We start from the raw sequence: 20506 nt of genomic DNA, 5'->3' as shown, positions 1-20506 counted from the left end.
TGAATATAAGTGTTTTTTTTGGATATGCAACACGCTTTACTACCGTGCATTTGCGTAGTAAGCGAAGAGTAATTCTCTCATAAGAGCATTTATTATTCCACAAAGAGTCACTTTATTGTCTTGTTTGTGGAAAACAAGAACTTATAACATAATTGTTTCAACTTGTTTCAACCTGTTTTGGCAATAACCTTGGGCCAATCTACCCTGGGGTCTCAGTCTCTGAAAATTAAACAAATTCAATCTCATAGTTTAGTAATATCAAATCTGAATTATTAACAAACTCTCAAAACATCTTCTAGGGCCCACTGGGTCTATTTTAACAAATATCTTTTGTTTTTTCTTAAGGGTTGAAAATCTCGATAAGGGGCCTAGAAAAGTTACAATTGTTTTCACAGTTATTCGCAACACTTAACTCCTTAAAACTTTACATTAATAGATTGTTGAAATTGATAAAATTGTTGAGTAATTTGGATTAAACAATCCCTTTTATTTAAGACTTAACTGTCACTTTTCGCGGAAGGAATCTGCATTACCGTACCAATGACATAAAAATCGTCAATGGCTGAATACAATAGATATAAAATTCATAAACTATTTAAATATTTCAGAGAACAGGAAGTATCTTAATAAACAAAGTAATTGATAGTTTAATTTAAAAGATTGCTCTTCAGAGACGCCAAAGGCGGAATCCTTTCAAACCAGAATTAAAAGTTCCTTTATTTTAAAACGAAACTTTGCGTTTTTATTTTGGCGTAAAAATTCGCTTCATTATCTCGCAGAACTTTACTTTTACTGGACTTTATTATTTTCCATTAAAATTCCGGCTCGCACTACTCGTACGTCTTCGATTCCATTAGTCGTGCAAGTCGAGTTTGCCCAAATCTCCAAAGCAATTAATTTCTATAACCCCCGGAATTTAATGCCACTCCATCGAAGAAAACGTGACCCGATCGGATTAAAAGAAGAGAAAAATTGTATCCAAAAAAAAATCAACATCGTGTCCCGCATTCCGCACACCACTCGAGCCCCGAAGAAAAACCACTTCCGTTTCCTGTTCGCCGAATTCAGCCACACAAGAAAGTGCAAAAGAAACGAACATCTCTGTCATTAAAGCTAATAAATCGTTTTGATAGCGAATGGTTTATCGTGATTAAGCGGCCTCGTCCAAGTTTCGGAATGGAACTTCTTCATTCCAGCTCGGACTCACTGTGGGGCTAGGTGGCGGCGATAATTGTGTGTTATCAGGATTTCCTGTTGGTGGAGATGAGGAAATTATTTCAGTTTGGGTGCAGCGTGCAATTTTCTGATCGATAACGGCTGATTTATTGGCCCATGAATTAATTCATAGCCCAGAGTAACTGCGGCGTTGACATTAGTATTGATTACCCATTTGAGGGGTGCTAAACTAATTACGTACTTGCAGTGCAGATTAGAGATGATTTTTGGCAGTTTTGGAAATGTTTCAGTTTGTGTTCATTTCTCGAAAAATTGAGGTTATGTGTTTTGGGGAACTGAAGAAATACAAGCATTACCGCAACAAGTACACAGTTTGCTTCTTCGTCTGTCATATTTCAAGTGCAACGGTCGACATTGAGAGCTTTTATTTTTTGTGGGGTGGGTTGAGTCTGAAAAGTTTAATTAAAAGAAAAGTTGAAGTTTGAGTATTGAAAAAAGCTTTCAATTCTTTTTATTCAGTCTGGTAAGAAACCTGGCCGCATCTTTAAATTCACACCGAATGAAAATTCGTTGATGTTTACATTTAACGCAAACAGTTTTGCCAGTTGCATCAAATGAAATTTAAAATAAACATCAGTATATTAGTCGGCTGTGTAAATCCAGATAATCAAAGCTCTTAAAAGCTCTACATAATTTACCGAACTAAATGGTAAACCCAATTGATTATTAATGTAGCTCGCCGCCATTCCATTACTGTTTGTCGGAAAAAGTGCTTTAATAACGAGTCGCCGTTGAAAATGTTTTGGATTTGGTCGACAAACAACCCCGTTCAGGTGTCGTCGTAGAGGGTCGGTTGTAAAAATAGGAACTTTCCAAACTACATATTTCCTTAAGAAGTTTATAGCTGAAACTAATCGCAAGTTGCTACGGCTAGAGAATTCTTTGATGGCTCTCTCCCCACGTTTCATCTGCTCAGATGATTTCTCGCGATGGCTCTTTCGACTTTTTATGATCTGTTTGGGTGAGCCCCTAATGCTGCGGCCATTAGAAGGCGACGCGATGGGGGTGCCATAATAATAATTATAATAGATGCGGGATCGTTCGCTTTCAGATTTGTTGCCAGTTATTTTTGCCAGTTTGCTGCTGTTACACCAATTACTTCGTCAGTCAATGTAGAAAAAATTCAAAAGTTTATCAGAATTCATATAAAACTGGGCACTTGAAAAACTGCTTTAATCCTAGAAGTCTCGAAACTGGGTCAGCCTGACCCAAAACTCGCTATTCTGTGAATATCTTTCACAAAAATGGTTTTCTTTTAATTCCCTTGTGAAAAATCTCCTGCTTCTGCACAGACTTTCCAGTCTACACCTGCTAATAATTTCCAAAAACCTTTTCAAAATCATGTTTTGTGATTTGCCTCTGTTCACTACTCAGTTTTATATATGACCCCATAAAATCTGACTGACTAAATTTTATACCCCTATGAATTTTAGTTATGTTCAATCCCAAGTCTGTCAAGTTTTAACATTTTATGATGAGCCACACAGTTCTTTTTGTCACAGAAATGACAAAGTTGTTTTTCCACCTTCCCACCACGATATCATTTTAATCGTATAATACATATTTTTAACAGTACAGGATTTAACTCTATTCCCAGTTCTGTTATTATCCTTTGCAATGTGGGATAGGTGAGCGGCTCTTTAGTAATCACCTCTCTCATGTCAGATTACTTCACAGTTTGAACAAGCAGAGACGTTCTGTGTTTTGATAGTCGCAAGCCAGGCTCCTGCACGCTTAGCTTCGATATTGACACTTAGACGAGATTTATGGATTCCTGCATCTAATTAATAATATCACTGGAGTGGATTAGGTTAGAGCTTGAGTGTCTAAATTGCACGAGTCAAAGGTTAAAAGCACATTTTAGTAATTTCGTAAATATTAAAATCAATCCGGTGTATTGTGGGTTGCCTGTATTCCAGGCGTTTATTACGAAGACATTAAATTTATAATTTTGACTCAATAATCTAGACTCTGGATTATTGAGTCACTAGACACATTGTTTATTGTTGCTGACACAAGCGTAGACAAGACTTCTTAAATAAGAGAGTCTTAAAAAGTTAGCAAAAAGAACCTAACCTCCAATTTAAACGTCGACTGTAAAAAACGAATAAAGATACAATTTTCAACGTTTATTTTATTACATACTTTTCTTCGTTTACTTTTTATAAAAAGAAGTAAGTAAATGATTTGTTAGACATGATTAAAAAATAATTTTAATTTTCTATTCTGTCCTGTGTAAAAAATTTCGCCTTGGTAAAAAATACTTTTTAGGTAAATTAGGTACTCTTACAGTTGCTTAAAAAACTCTTTTTCCATTTGTGTATTACTGTACGATTACGTAAAATATATATTTGCTGTGGGTAAAAGCCCGCTAATTACAAATCCGCCGGTAATGGATTTTCACAATGTGCAAAAATTTTTTTAAAATATTTAAAATTCCATTTTTAATAAAAAGCCCAACACGTAGAGCTAGCCGGATATGAACTTTTTCAAAGCCTCGCCCGCCGATTATTTCACCTTTGATGTTAGACGTACAAACGTTTTAGCGCCTGAAATTGGTTTTTGAAAACCCAACAATTCAATCACCAACATTTTTAATAAATGATTGCGAACATTTCAGTAGCTGTCACTTCTCTATCTGCGATTCCCTCCGCGTTTAATGGTCCGCATTCGATCATATTTAATCAAGGTAATTTGTCTGGAGTGCAAGTAGGCCCAATAAAATCGTTCCGATTTTAAAGCACCGTGTCATAAAAATTGATTCCTGGAACGGTTTTAATGAAATATTGGCACGAGACGTCTTTAAAAACGCGGTATTAGTCGCTTTTAATGCCTCGTTCGGGGCGATCTGAAAATACGATATCATTTATTTTTCAAACGAAATTTCAAGCGGAGTTTATTTTCTGAAGTAATAGCTCGATGGTTCGACGAAATGGGTTTCCCTGGGAAATCTATTGGGATAAGGGCAAAGGTCGAAACTATGCGAAAGATATAAAGGGGAAGCTGAGATATCGTCGAGTGGAAATAATGTTTTTGTTTTTTACACAAAAAAATTAAAAGGAGTGGGAGGTTGAGTTTGTGATGATATTAGTTAATTAGTTACAAATCGTTCGATTCGTTTTTCAATCTACCAAGTGAATTTTCTTCGACTCTTCAGGAAAAAGCTCACACTAGTGTTGGTATCACAGTTTCGCTTGTCACAGACTCGTCACAATTTACAACTCAGTCACAAACTCGATTCGTTAGAATCGCTATCACAACTTCTCTTTTCACAAAGTCACAATTCGCAACGTGCTTTATTACACATCACAACGCAGTTTCGCTTATCACAAACTCATCACAATTTACCACGCACTTGAATTAACGTAAAGTCGACTCGTTCGGTGAGATATTTAAGTTCTTTTGTCGCTTGTATTTCTTGTGTAGGATGTTTTCCCGTCGCTAGTCCTGCAGGACGATTACGGCAAATTCGGCGTCAATCAAACGCAGGATTCGTTTGACGTTCGGCGCCAGTTCCACGTCCTTTGCGCTCGTAACCAAGTTACATGTGCGTCGTAACCAAATTGGTTGTGTCACCTGTTTTGATGGCTCCACCCACATCCCATATTCCCATAATATTCCAGCTAATATTCCGGCATGCAGGAATCTAAAACAAGTGGAGTGATTGATGCGCCGCCTGTCGGCCGGACGCACGTGTTAACTCAACTTTAGCTCGGTCTTCATTAAATCAGAGATGTTTTTATTTGGTCAGCTAGAAAAAGGACATGCAACATCCGGTGCCACTGGCAACGTTAATAGCGACGGACCATCTGCCACACGGGACTGCAACTTTTAATTAAACTGTATTTAATTATATTTGGGTCGGCGCGTTAAATATGGCGGACGAGTCGGCGAAACCGATCCGCAACGGTTGGCGTTCGTGTTCACGGCGCATTATTTCTGGAATTATATTTATGTCGACGGTCTAGGCAAGAATATCAATCATAAATAAGGGGGATCATCTCATAAACCATGGCGTAAGCGGGCAAGTTATGTTTTCTATTTTTGTGTGTGTTCCCGTAATAAATATTCAAAGAATGAAAAAAGGCAGATTTCCGAATGCAATATAAACCAATATTTGTATGGGAGGATAATAAAGTACCCAAGAAGAATACACAAACAAACCTATCGTATCGTTTCCGTTGCTTGCTTTTGTTCTGCAATTCTCCCATATCCCGGCTATTTTCTCTCTGGGTCGGATAACCAGTTTGTCAGCCTCAGCAAATATGGACGCGATACATTGAAATGTAATTACGAAACGGCGCAATATCTACGGAAATTCCTTTATTATTCCTTTCATGGCGCATCCTCGACGGGGTCCTTTCGTTGACCCGATCCTCCACTCAAATTTTACTCCCATATCAAGATTAATATACGCGTGCATTAAAACTTATTGAAAATCTACCAACGGCCCCGCCGCTCAAATTTCAGCTGAGACTCAGGAATTATTTGGTACAAATTATGAACCTTTCCATAAAATGAATGCTCTATTAAAGCTCGACTTCGCCTCGGTCTTCAATATCTGCGCTTAGCACAAAAAGACTCACTTCTACTCTTAATGATACAGGGTGTTTTTGAAATGCGTGTACAAATTTTAACCACGAGCTATTGGCTTCATGTAGAACTCGGAAAAAATCTCTAAAAAATTCTATCTCAAAAAATAAAATGACATTTATTTTTTGAGCTATAATTTTTTTTAAATTGCTTTTAATTTTCTACGTTGTCAAAGAACCTCGCGGGTAAAATTTCGGCACATTTGGCGTACATTTTATAAAACATGATATACAGGGTGTATTTTTAAAATGTGCCGAAATTTTACCTACGAGGTTCTACATGAAGCCAGTAACTCGTGGTTAAAATTTGTACACGCATTTCAAAAACACCCTGTATTATCTACTATATTATCTAATGTGAGAGTGTCAAATGGGTGTAATGAATGAGATATTCCTTGTCCAGCGGAAGATATGTAAATATGGCGACGGTGCAATTGGTGGACAAAGAACCGAAATGAGCAATTACCGCAGTGGCATAACCGTGCAGGTCGGCCTTCGCTCCCCTTTTTTGCCGTCGCAAATGTGTGCCGAAATTTAAATTGGTTAATTAGCCCCGAGCTCGTGCATGTCCCGTGTTTACACAGGAAAAGTTAAACCAGCGGCCGCCCTCATGAATATGTACGTGAGAAATTCGAAAAAGTCGCGTTTTCGCTAATTGACAGCGCCAAGTTAATCCGACAAAAATCCTAATAGGTCGAAGACCCGTCTCGCCCCAAGACAGCTGTCCGCTTCTCACCCCGGAGCTTGTTGCGGTTGTAAAAGTCCGGTTTATTGGACGCCGCCGCCCATCTCGGTCCGCTCGAACGGCCCCTTCTAACCTGCGCTTCATAATAATCCTTTTGCGGATTACCGGAACTTGTGTTTTATATGTGCGGAGGAACCTTTGCATTATTTGGTGTTTACGCGACGTTACACAACCGACGGAGGATGCCCGGACTCCCGTTAAATCTCTGCGAGAGCAAAGGGATGAATTCTTCATCAAATGCCCGGGGCGACTCATCTTTTCTGCGCGGAATTTATTGAAAAGGGTGGGAAAGACCTTTTTGCCGGATTTTAACGTTTGCAGCTCAAGGGAATTAGGCGCTCCGAGAAATCGTTTTACTGATGATAAAGTTTATTCAAAGCACGGGCTCGTTGCAAACACACGATTTACTGATTACAGCATTCAGCACAACCTTTAATATCATCTGGAATTATAGATACATCCCATATTGTTTTTATGTTTGTTATCGCAATGTGAAGATTTAAAAAAAATCAATATCAATTTCTCTTACATTTGAGTTGGTTTCCAAGGAATTTTTTCCTGATTGATATTAAAACACTTGTACTAGCTATTATTTATAAAGACAGACTTTGACAGATTTTTCATTGGATTTATGAATAAACAATCTTCCCCTATGGACTTTTCCAAATTTCCACATGTTCTATTTTACATTTGTTTCAATAAAATAATAATAAAAAATCATTTGGACATGCTGACACCTCTACCATTTTACCCTTATTCCTCTTTACCTAAATAAAGTTTCGTGGACTGGTCTTGAAGAGTTTTATGTATTAAACTCATCATAATAATTAAATATACAAGGTGATTCACGAGTAATAATGAACGGAATAGAAAACGCAACCCACAATACATTTGGAAGGTAAAGCTGGATTTTTACCGCGTCCACATCTAGCTTTAGGTTCCAAATGTATTGTGGGTTGCATTTTCAAATCTGTCGGGCTCATTATTACTCGCGAATCACCTTCTATAAGATACAATGTTAACATTTACACTGTAGTGAATTTTATTTAAAAAGGTATCCTGCCGTCTCCATAATTTTTGTTTTATTGGTATTAAAGATAAAGTCATGAGGGTTCTGGCATTCGATTGGTCATAATTAAGTCGACAAAACACAGTTTCCAGATTTAGTTTATCTCAAGTGGTAGAGGAAATATCGTTGTTTCTATTTAAAGCACTGTCCCGGCGCCTCCACCATTTTTGCAAAATATAAATACAATTTTCTCTATTGGTGTTAGAGATAGAGTCATGCGGTTTCTTGCATCCGATTCTTCATAATTAAGTCTACAAAACACAGTATCCAGACTCTGTCTATCTCAAATCCTAAAGGAGATATCGTTGTTTTCATTTTAAACACTATCCCGGCGCCTCCACCATTTTTGCAAAATATAAATACAATTTTCTGTATTGGTGTTAAAGGTAGAGTAATGCTGTTTCTTGCATCCGATTCGTCATAATTAAGTCTGCAAAACACAGTGTCCAGACTCTATCTATTTTAAATACTAGAGGAGATATCGTTGGTTTTATTTTAAACACTATCGCGGCGCCTCCACCATTTCTGCAAAATATAAATGCAATTTTCTCTACCAGTGTTAGAGGTAGAGTCATGCGGTTTCTTGCATTCTATTCGTCATCATAAAATGTACAAAACCCAGATTTCAGATTTAATCTAGTTCACACTGTAAGGGCGATACCATTACTTTTATCGAAAAATATCTTGACACCTCCAACGTTTTTACATAGTACATAATTGAAAATTTCTCAAGAGATATTAAGAAACAAAGAGTCCCGCCCGTTTTTTATTTGATTCGTCTTAGCTAGCTCTACAGAACACTCTTTAAATTTGATCCACACAAACTCCACGAGCAAGATAGAGTGTCCCAGAGTTGCGAAAAAGCTCCATAACTCCTTTATTATTAAAGACATTAACTTTTTCTTTTTTCTATATGATAGCCACACTTCTACTGCACATTCGGAAAATATTACGGTATATATACAGAGTGTCCCAATATGATAAAAACACTAAAGTTATGTTTTTTTAAATGGATAGTACCCTAGATTTTTACATTCGACTATGCAAACCCTATACCGTTGGAAAGCTTGTCAAAAAAGCTTTCGACCAGGGCAATAATAAATACGGGGTGCCGTTTGAAAAAAATGAGTTTTTGACATTTTTAGTTTGTTATGTTTAAAAAATCGCAGTCGGCATATGCGACTGAGTAGGTTGTTGAGTAAACACTCAGCAGATGCGGCAAACATTGAGGAATCAAACAGTGTCAATTATTTTAATTTTTGTGCAAAAATTTGGAAGGTACGAATTTTCGATGGATCCCTGGAATTCGAAATTCGGGTAAAAAAACGACTTGTACAGATTTGATTCATAATTTAAGATAGAATCCAAAAATGAAATCAAACTGGGTAGGTTCTATTTAAAAAAACCTAACTTTATTTTTTTACAATATTGGGACACTCTGTATATATACCGCAATATTTTCCGAATTGCAGTAGAAGCATAGCTCTCATCTAGAAAAAACGAAAAGTTGATATCTTTAACAACAAGCAATTTATGGAGCTTTTTCGCAACTCTGGGACAGCCTGTATAAAACTACTTTCCTCAACAGATGGAATCATGATAGTTTTTTCCATTGAATTCGTCTAATTAGGTCCACAAAACACAGTTTGTAGATTTGATGTGGCTTAAACTATAAGGGAGATATCGTTCTCTTTATTTTTTTAATGAATAATCCTGGTTTTCCATTATTTTTGCATTTTTTTCTTACGTGAGTCATACGGTTTTTTGCATTCAATTTATCATAATTAAGACTAGAAAACTGTTTATAGATTCGGTCTGGAAAAAATAATTCACAATTTTTGCAAGATATAAATGAAAATTTCTCAGAAGGTATTAGAGATAGAACCATGCGGATTTTTCGATTTTATTTGCGTAATGATAATGGATTCTCTAAAATGCAGTTTACAAATTTGATTCAGCTCAAACTCCAAAGAAGACATTGCTACCGACTCAAATAAACTTTTCGTTCTAATTATTTTTTTTATTCTATTAGATTTCCTGAGCTTGCAAGAGAATTATTTTTAATTGTTGAATCTTAATGTGTGTACTTCTTCAAGCTTTCGTCTCTCGACTAGCCGCTGGGCAAAATTTTCTGTAAGTGAACTGGTTGAATCCAATTTGTTGTATTTGGAAGCTCTTTGTTTTCCTCCACCAAAGTAGACAAATTAAGTTTGCCACATGAGCGTGCGGCGGTTCCATTTCATTTTGTTAATATTTAGCAGCAATCGAAGCCTTTGACTCAATTATCGTCGTCGACTCGAACTTAAGTGACATTCGCTGTGGAATCCGGGTAATATCTCTCCGTTGTAACACAATTCAACCCGGTCGGCTTTGTCTCCGCCGAACTACCATAATTGTTTGCTAAATTCGATCCAATTAAAAACGATAGATTAAAGCAGTCGCTTGAGCTTTTAATGACCCGATCCTCGCTCCGGTTAATTGATAATCCGTACAATCACCTCCCTGGGAGACAAAAGTGTAGGAAACGCCACTTTACCCCCTATACCGAGCGACGTAACAACGCACAAGAAAATTACTAACCCCATTTGTGTAATAGCTCCTGGTTGAGCCGTTCAAGACGTGTAAGCGTCGCCATGCGTGAGGGAAACTCGGTAAAGAGCCTCCAATCTCCTCCAACTTTCCAAACACTATCATTCCAGAACTCAATTAAGCGACTTGTTTGCAGGTGGGGATGCCCTCAAGGATGTAAGGGTGTCCATCCCTCAAGCGGTCAAGATGATGGACACGGTGACGCTCCAGTGCAAGTACGACCTCCAAGGGGAACCCCTCTACACGGTCAAATGGTACAAAGGAGGACAAGAGTTCTTCAGGTTCATCCCCAAGGAGTTGCCCAACACGCAGGTGTTTCCCTTGCCAGGACTCAACGTCGACGTGAGTGTTTGCATTTTTGACTGGATCTAGAGCGTGGCACTATTAAAGAAATCTAGGCGCAAACTGGCGCAAATATCTTAGGGATTATGCCGGCTCGGGGTTGAGCTCGCTCAGATAATGCACAGTCTGATGTTCATAACCGTAAACAGAATTTTCCGAGAAATTATTCAGTTAGCGTTGAGACTGTGATTATGGAGACCTGGCGATGTTACGCTGCGGTCATCATCATCCAAAATGTATAATTATGTGCATAGCTCTCGGTGAGATTCGAGTAGGGGAACCCGGGGTATGACGGGAACAAAGCCTGTAGGTCCAATTCGCCAGTTAAGATTGCTCTCACGGGAGGACGTTTGGGCACTTTGAAAATCGTGGAAAATAGTCCCAAAAAATCATTAATTATTATTTATTAATCGCGCTATAACTCGAGAACAAATGAAAATCGCATAAGAAAATATGAGTTTATTTTACATTATTTTCGCGTGTGAATACGCTCATGGAGTTTCGGCCGTTCCTCCCGATTCACCCTGTATACTACTGCTTCGCTTATAAATAGGGAAAAACCGTGACTATGATTATCCTCGCTCTGTTTCTCATTATGTTTAAATTAGAATTTTTTAGCGGGAATTAACGCCGCTCAAATAAATTGGCCTAATGCAAAACGTCGCTGCCACCGAGTGCTAAGATTAAATTGAGCAATGAACTAATTCTGGTTTTTACCGTAAAGAGTAGCGGAAAATTTTCATACCATATTTCCACCGACGGTCCATTAAACAGCGAAATTCTAAAGCCCCAACTTTGGGGTTCCCTATTTACTAAATTAACTTGAAAGAGTTGCTCGTGTGGCATAGAGCACAACTGTCTGTGCTAATTTACAAAATTGGAACTGCCAAAGGGAATTAAAAGACAAGTTGCAACCGCAAGCGAAACATTTCATTCGGTAAATTTAAAGTAAATCTAAACGTACAGGGCTAGTAGTTTTTTATTTGATCTTAAAAAAATATCTTTTTCTTTTTTTTTCTTCTCATCTTCTTTGCTTTCCTTCAAAACAAATTTCCTCTTCTGTTATTCTACTTTAGTTTTGTTTTGCTTCAATTTATCCATTGTGAGATTTTATCAGAAATAAATAAACAACATAAAATCGGTATTTTTATTAAAAACAGTAATCTGATTCTTCTACCATTTTTGCAAGCTATATAAATACAATTTTCTCAACAGTTGTTAGAGACAGAGCCATGCACTTTCGTGCATTCGATTCGTCCCACTTAAGTCTATCAAATACAGTTTCCAGATTTGATCCAGCTCACTTCGTAAGGGAGATATCGTTATTTTTATTTAAAAAAGTATCCCGGCGCTTCCACCATTTTCCCCAAGATATAAATGCAATTTTCTCAGCCGGGGTCAGAGATACGGTCATGCAGTTTGCTGCATTTGATTAGTCAAAATTAAGTATACAAAATACAGTTTACAGCTTTGATGTAGCTCAAACTGTAAAGGAGATATTGTTATTTTTATTAAAAATGTAACCCGGCGCCTCCACCATTTTTGTAAGACATATAAATCGAATTTTCTCAACAAAAGTTAGAGATAGAGTTATCAGTTTTTTGGCATTCGATTTGTCATAATTAAATCTAAAAAAGACAGTTTTCAGATTGGGTCTAGCTCAAATCGTAAAAAAGATATCGATGTTTTTATTTAAAAAGTATCCCGGCGCTTCCACCATTTTCCCCAAGATATAAATGCAATTTTCTCAGCCGGGGTCAGAGATACGGTCATGCAGTTTGCTGCATTCGATTAGTCAAAATTAAATATACAAAATACAGTTTACAGCTTTAATCTAGCTCAAACTGTAAAGGAGATATCGTTATTTTATTTAAAAAACTAACCCGGCGCCTCCACCATTTTTGTAAGACATATAAATCGAATTTTCTCAACAAAAATTGGAGATAGAGTTATCAGTTTTTTGCATTCGATTTGTCATAATTAAATCTAAAAAAGACAGATTTCAGATTGGGTCTAGCTCAAATCGTAAAAAAGATATCGATGTTTTTATTTAAAAAGTATCCCGGCGCTTCCACCATTTTCCCCAAGATGTAAATGCAATTTTCTCAGCCGGGGTCAGAGATACGGTCATGCAGTTTGCTGCATTCGATTGGTCAATATTAAATATACAAAATACAGTTTACAGCTTTGATCTAGCTCAAACTGTAAAGGAGATATCGTTCTTTTTATTAAAAAAGTAACACGGCGCCTCCACCATTTTTGTAAGATATATAAATCGAATTTTCTCAACAAAACTTAGAGATAGAATTATGAGTTTCACCATAATTAAATCTACAATACGTAGTTTTAATATTTGATCTGCTTCAAAGTGTAAGGAACGTATTGTTGTTTTTTGTTTAAAAATAATCTTGTGAGAACAGTCTAAAAAATAATCGAGTTGGAGTCGCCAATCTCTTATTTTTGCTCTTTTTAGTTGGTTCGGTGCAGAAAAAAAAAATCACATTTGCAGACGTTTTATTTGAAATAAATACCTTGAAGGATTTTGGCTTGGAACATAAATGAGCTCCAGCAGACTCGTTTAATACTTTTTTTTATCCATTCCCATAGATATCCAAAATCTATTAAGGTCCTTAATAATCCTCTAGGATTAAGCAAACTTTCCAAATAAACGTCAGTAAATCTTGTAAATGGGTTATCGATTAGTACTTTGGTGTGTTTTCAGTAACCGCAATGTACGTTTGAATTTCAGCTGAGCAAGTCCAGTCCTAACGAGGTCGTCCTGCGAAATGTGCAACCGGAAGTCACCGGTCGGTACAAATGCGAAGTTTCATCCGACGCCCCCAATTTCTACACCTTCATAGTTTCCGGGTACATGTACGTGATTGGTAAGTGAGCGAACCTCCATAAGAAAATATTTCACTCAGGTTTCTTTGAAGTAATAGCTTAAAAACGTGTCGAGTGTTTCAAGATTAGTTCTCTTGAAAGCGTAGAGTAGGTGGCTTTATTAAATCTACAAGTGGGTTAGCGTGTGTACTTTGGTCGAGGAGGACTACTTACTTTAAGTATTGTAAATGGCTTGGGATTGCTACACTCAAAAGTTGGGCAATGAGTTGAGGTTTCTCCAGCTGGAAAGGGATTTTTAAAATTGATGGCTCGATCAAATCAGACGAGGAATATTCGAGTCGACCATATGGTCACCGCGAACGACCCCATTTAATCAGATTAAAAAAAACGAAAGGAAATTCGGACAAAGCATATTTGTAACAGAGCTCCCTCCGCATCCAGATCGGATGCAAACCGCTCCCTAAATTATTAAAATCCAATTTCTTATACATGAATGATGAAATCTTCATTATCGAGCCCATCCATTTTTGATCCAGCGCAAGAAATCTCGTTGGGAGATCAAGGGTTAAATTAGCCCATAAATCCATACCAGTCGTGATTAGAGCCGGTTTTTTCGCAGGCATTAGACTCGGCGACACTATTCCAGATTAAATCGCATAGATCTCGGCTCTAGAGGGGTGGGTTTTAGTGTCGCCAGGTGGCCGGAATTTTTCAGGGAGACGCTCCTGCATTCATTTCCAATCCGGGACCGACGAAACATTGATTTATAGAAACGGCGCCACTGTAACTCATCCCAACTGTAATATAGTTTCCCCAGTGAATATTTTATGATAATTTTTTTTTCGGCCCGGCAAAATGCCTGAAATGCAAAGCGAGAAAAATGTGCGAACTCGCACCGGCGCTATTATGCATTTTAAATTTACGTCTGGATGGCAGAAGGAAAGTTCCAGGGAAGTGCAAGAGGATCGCACGGGCCTCGTTAATTATTTACAGGTGATGAGAGTTTCGTTGGGGAGGTTTCAGCGATCGCCCGCTCGAATATTTCACGAGATGGAACGAATTTTCGGGCAGGAAAGTGTGATTAACAAATACAGTTGAAACGTAGACACTTGAAGAAGAGAATGAAAAGCGTTATTCGACTGAAAACCTAAACTATCTTTCGCAATTTTCCGAAAGAGGCAGGAGATGTCTAAATGTTACTTCTGAACCAGAGCACATCAAAGAGGAGTTTCCATAGTTTGGTACTGATCCTGCTAAAACCATTTGAATAATTTGCAGAGAGCTAGATGCCATAGAAAACTAATTATGAAATTTTTTTTGAAATTTTCTATTTAAAACTTTTTACAAGTGGGAGGTTGACACGCATGAGCGCAGCAAGTATTGTAATCTCACACGTGAAAAAACTGATTTACACACAAGTTGCGCTAGTAATTTCCGTGTCTCACGCTTGGGATTACAACACTTGCTGCGCTCATGCGCGTCAACTTCCCACTTGTAAAAAATTTTAAATTTGAAAAATACTTTCACAACTAGTAAAAAATATACGAGCTACTGGCTTCATGTAGAACTCGGAAAAAATATCAAAAAAATTCTGTCAAAAAATAAAATGACATTTACTTTTTCAGCTACAATTTTTTTAATTGCTTTCAGTCTTCTACGTTGTCAAACAACCTCGTAGGTAAAATTTCGGCACATTTTAAAAATACACCCTGTATATCATATTTTATAAAATGTACACCAATGCGGTTTCCTTGTTTTAAAGCATGTTTCCTAGAGATTACTTCGCATTGGCGTACATTTTATAAAACATGATATACAGGGTGTATTTTTTAAATGTGCCGAAATTTTACCTACGAGGTTGTGGGACAACTTCCCACATGTAAAAAATTTTAAATTTGAAAAATAATTTCACAGCTAGTTTCCTGTGAGACGTAAGTCTCTCAAGATCAGTAAAAAATATAAAAACCCTCTTTCGTTTGCCCATTAGGTCTGTTCCAGAAGTAACTGCTCCCATTCGTAATAAAAATAAATCCATTAGGGGGGCGCGAAGATCCCATCACTATTTCGGTATGGTATTAAAATTTACGACGACATTAACGGTCCTCATTTTGATGCATTTAACCCAATAAAAAAGATTTATCAAAGACGTCGGTGCGTTGAAAAGCCACAGCGGATTCTAATTCTTTGACCACCTTTGCGGGCAATGATCGTCCGTTTCTTTGACAAGATCTGGATTTTTCCAATTTGCTCTTTACATCCGAGTGATTTACTTCCATCAAGGATATCCTGCAGGAGATGTTAGCTTTTAAGCTCTGGTCTGCGGTTTACTTTGCGTATGCTTTGAGGTCTGCGGCGGCCGTTACTGGTGGCCGACGTTGTTTGCACTGCAATATTATCATGCTTTCATGCTTGAATAAACATTAAACATGTAAGGTTAACTTCATGTGTTTGCCCATCTAAAACATATTGGGATTACTTTTAGAGCGTGCGCCGATGACCTCCTCGATCATCGACAATTAATTACGTGCCACTCCTAATCGGACTTATGAATATTTAAACTCGACACACTGTACATGGACGTGTCGAAAAAGTATTTTCTCTGTTGGGGTGATTGATGAAGACTTTTAGTACATCGTCATCAATCACTGGAGTAGGTGAGGGTTTGAAATCTGGGCAAGCTGCTCCGGCTTAGATGGCTAAATCTTGTGTGTACATGTTGTAAGGGTTCCACTCACTTTTTAAATTTGCTAATCCTTGCCAAGAGGTGTTCCAAAGATATTCGACGAGAATATTCCGCTCCTGGACCAGAAATATTTTGCTCCCGAATTAGAAGATGTGCCAGTCCTGGGGTTGTATTTTCTCGTTAAGTTTTTCCATTTCCCATCAGCAGCCGTCGCCCTAATAAAAAATGAATCAACCTGATCATAACCCGAGATGTGGATGTATTTCCGGAGTTCAAGACGGAAAAACTTTGAATGGAAGAAGTGCATGATATCCGGCGGAACGTGCATCCGCGCCAGCCTACACCGGATTCAATACATGTAAAATTCGGCGTAAAAAAACCAACGTGATAAAGATTTATTCGTTGTGTGCTGGGGCCGATCCATCAAGCCGGCTTGGTTGATTAGTCGGTCGGCCAGGGACGGAGAACTGGGAAGCTTTAATAGGGCCTCAGCCATAAGTTCGACCGCGATAGGGCGTAGATTGGCTCAAAGGATAGAGAGACCCGGATTATGGGATGGAAATTGTAACATATAACACTGCCACGGATCCAGAGTGGAAAGCGTGTAAAAAGCACATAAAGTAGGACATGCCGAGGAAATTAACCCATTCAACTTGCTCCTGCGCCACACCGGATCTGACGAAAAGTCTAATTTCTCCGAGATTTTAATGTGTCCTTTGCGAGGATGTCTGCGCAACAATTTTTTATCTCTCGAGGCAGAATCTAGTACATATACCTAATACAAGGTGATTCACGAGTAGTAACGAGCCCGACGGAATTGAAAATGCAACCCACAATACATTTGGAACGTAAAGCTGGATTTTTACCGCGTCCGGATCCAGCTTTACGTTCCAAATGTATTGTGGGTTGCATTCTTAATTCCCTCGGGGTCATTATTACTCGTGAATCACCTTGTATATAATATACTTTCACATCCTATCAGTTACATATTTTTTTCTCTAATAATCTTTCGACTGACTGCATAATGCATTCACTCGGAATGATCCCTTTGGAGATTGAGTGTTAATAATCCGAGGGGTTAGAGTCCTGGCCTAGAATAACACAAACTGACACCGTCCCCGTGTCGCATAACCCCATGAGTAATGGCTGGCGCTGAGATATGGGTAACCTGTCTGAAAGCATCAGCCTGTCAAGTAGAAAGCGCCACCATTTGTTACTAGTTGCCCCAGTAAGTGGCTTCCTTTCAATATTCCACCACTCCACCCGTTTAAATAGAAAGTTTTCAGGTCAACAGTTCCACCATCGAGGCATGCAGAAATTAATAAATTTTATGTGTTTTGCACCGGCGGCTGGTAAGAAGGGGATTTATCGTTGTGGTAGAACTTCCAGCGGTCTTTTTTCTTGGGTGGAAGTTGCAAAACGCGAAGTTGCGATAATTAAAAGTGTGAGGATGACGGAGCTGCAGAGGGATTAGCTTGCCAAACACACAAATAACTTCGATGTTAAATGAAGCGATTCTTTAGTACCAATAAAATAGCACGATTTATGTGTTAGCTTGCAACGAGAAAAAATAGCCCAATTCTCGGCGTTTCAAGTTTTCTCGACAACTTCACCTCCTTATTGTTTGGAAAGTTCGCCCCAAACGCAGAAACGCGGATGTTTTGCTAATTATTTATGAATGTAATCCCGTTCGAGATTATGACATTATTGAAAGTTTTTTGCAACGACGAGATTAAATTTTTGTTGGTTTTTTAAAAATTGACGTGGGGAGTTGCCAGGTAATTGAAATACTTTCGCTTGAAACTTCGCATAAAAAATGTTCCGGACGGCAAAAAACTCAAATCCGGGATGATTTATTAGCATTTTTAACAAGAACAAAATCGTTCCTTCTAATTAATCATCCTTCGACTCCCAACTTGTTTCTGATATTGTTCAAAAATAAACAAGTGAGCTTAGGAGGGGGTTAAATCCGGGTCTATCCCTTTTGGCACTTTAAACCCGGAGTTAATGTGTTCCTCCTTTTGCAGATGTCCCCGAGGAAGACCCCGTCATGACGTTCGAAAAAGATCTATTAGAGATGGGTTACACCATCCGGGGGAACTGCACGGCACCTCCTTCGTATCCACCAGTCAATATCACCTGGTCGCTCAACGGGAAAAAGGTAAGTGGAAACGGACCCCTGTCTCACATAAATATCAGACGAAGACGGCAACAGCTTCGCTTCTTGTCTTCCAGACGAATCGATGGTAATAACGGCGACCAATTTATTACATCCACCATTTCTCTTTTTAATAATAATGCCGTTAAACACGAAGGTATCGCCGACGACGAACACAAACACATTAAGCTATTTGGTCGATAAAGTGATCCTGGGGGTTGTTCATACACGGTGGTTGCGTTGCCAAGGGCTGCTGACTTTACTGCAAGGAGTGCAGCTCGAACTAGCAGGAAATTGATAACAAACACTAATCGAAAAAAATATTACTAACCTATCATTTGGTACAGTTCAGCTGATTCTTAAAAAAGATTTGCACTTTTTATTTATCATGTGTCTGTTGTGCATGAACCCCTTGACAATAAAAGCCCCACCAACATAACCTCTCTGAATATTGATCGTTGGATCGATTTATAAACAAGCTGCGTGCTCACCGTTGAATAAACATGGAGCGAAGAGAGTAGCATTTTGTTTGGAAGCTGAAGGCAGACATTTTGAACATTTACTTTAGTTCGTACGATTGGAGTTCCTCATGGTTCTTTTACAACAGACAGGTCACACATAATTCACACCTTTATGAAAATCAAGATTTCAACGTTCTCAAAATCACAAATTGCCAGCTGAAATTTGTGGTCACAGCCAACCCTAATTGTTTTTTTTTTCGATCAGGGTATTTTCCTTCTCTCCACAAAATGTTTGTTAAAATGTATTTGCACTGTCCCCTAACTGATATTTTTCTCACGGTCGTACAAAATTGAAATGAAATTTCTCCCATTACAGGAAGTTCCTGGAACTTTAACTTGCCGGCAAATTTATTTTACAAATACTTGTACTCATCGCAGGAAAGAATTTTAAAGTGCAAACTTGCTTCGCAACTCTATTATCTCCCAAAATAAACCAAAACAAGCAGAATTTGGGCGGCGAGATAATTAATTTCGTTATCTGAAAGCAGTTATGATTTTGTGATGGTGCGGATGCGTTTCCAATTATTTTCGTCCAACTTGATTTTTCTCCGAGGGGTTGGGGAATAGCCTGCGAGTGGATGCGTTGTTTGCCATCGATTCCCTGCAAATTGTCTGCCTAAGTTAATATCCACATATTCGGGAAGAAAATGAAAAGATGTTATAAAGTTTCACGAAGAAAAACGCCTGCGGTGACAATAATGAAGTCACGTAGATAGCTCGGGTCCTGCTTCTGACACTCCTAAGAAGTTGAAAGATCCTCCCGATCAAAATTAAAGTCACGAACTCATATGCACGGGAAACGTTTGAACGCTGGAATTTCCAAATTGAAAATTATTCATAATTTCTTTCAGCTTGAGCTTCGTTTGTTTTCCGTTGCCCTGGTGAAATATTGGCGCTCGTGATGGAAAGCGAACGCCGGATAAAAAGCGTGAATGTAGAGAGCGCTTAATAAAGCTCCGACCAATAAACGGCCATGTTTACAGATATTTCGATCTGTGCCATTCTGATAAAGCGTTCAAAAGATACGTTTTTTGCAAAGCCTGATCGCATGTTACAAAACACCAAAGAGAAAACAACAATACCTAGAACGCACAGACAAAATCCCGTGCTTTTTCTTATGGAGGTTCGTTGTGCAATTCAAGGTTGTTCGCAGAGCAATACAATAGACTTGACCTTGAGTCGCAACCGAACCTCGCTAGGAAAATCGTCGGGATTTTGTGCGTTGCAAGAGAACGTTGGTGGAAAGGCGCTCGACAGCAAGAAAACACATTGGTTAAGCCCCGTTCAGATGATGTCTTGGTTGTGGTAACGCAAGTTTCATGGAATAAATGAGATCATAAACACGTAAAGCAGTCTCGGCTTTGACACACTTCCAACTCGGAGGACCACAGCACCCGAGGGGTTAAAAGAATATAATCTGAGTTAACCTGTTCCGAGGCCTAGTCGGGGGAGCCCTTTATGGCTAGCATATTCGCCATCACACGAGTCACTCAACTCCGGGCAAAAAATACGTGATGAAAAGGCGGAAAATACGGTTAGGTGCGCCGTAAATTAAATTTAAACTCGACTTTATTACCTCGTGACATAACCAGCTTTTCTAAGACCTACACGGCTGTAAACGGATGTTGAGCTTTTTATAATTGTAGCGAAATATTGCGCTTCTGATAGTGACATTAATGGGGTTAGGCTGAAGCGGCGATTTCAAAGTCGCCGACGACTCATCCATC

At 38.4% G+C, this 20506-nt stretch overlaps 1 protein-coding gene and 1 long non-coding RNA gene across 2 annotated transcripts in view; one reads left to right on the top strand and one right to left on the bottom strand.

The window, feature by feature from the left end:
- LOC138136199 (uncharacterized) overlaps positions 1–20506 on the top strand; it is a 67169-nt gene that overhangs the window by 35277 nt on the left and 11386 nt on the right. The window contains exons 2-4 of the mRNA XM_069055257.1: positions 10368–10573; positions 13323–13458; positions 18128–18261. Coding sequence (XP_068911358.1) covers positions 10368–10573; positions 13323–13458; positions 18128–18261 — 476 coding nt within the window. The remainder of the gene's footprint in view (positions 1–10367; positions 10574–13322; positions 13459–18127; positions 18262–20506) is intronic.
- On the bottom strand, positions 73–543 carry LOC138137294 (uncharacterized). The gene is made up of 3 exons (XR_011161679.1): positions 429–543; positions 282–368; positions 73–219 (listed from the first exon to the last, which is right to left on the bottom strand). It is a non-coding gene; the product is annotated as an uncharacterized lncRNA (long non-coding RNA).

The sequence above is a fragment of the Tenebrio molitor genome, chromosome 8 (genome assembly GCF_963966145.1).
Source record: "Tenebrio molitor chromosome 8, icTenMoli1.1, whole genome shotgun sequence".
NCBI classification, from domain to species: Eukaryota; Metazoa; Arthropoda; class Insecta; order Coleoptera; family Tenebrionidae; genus Tenebrio; species Tenebrio molitor.
Note: the sequence above shows the minus strand (reverse complement) of the source record. Positions and strands in the feature narration are given on the sequence as shown.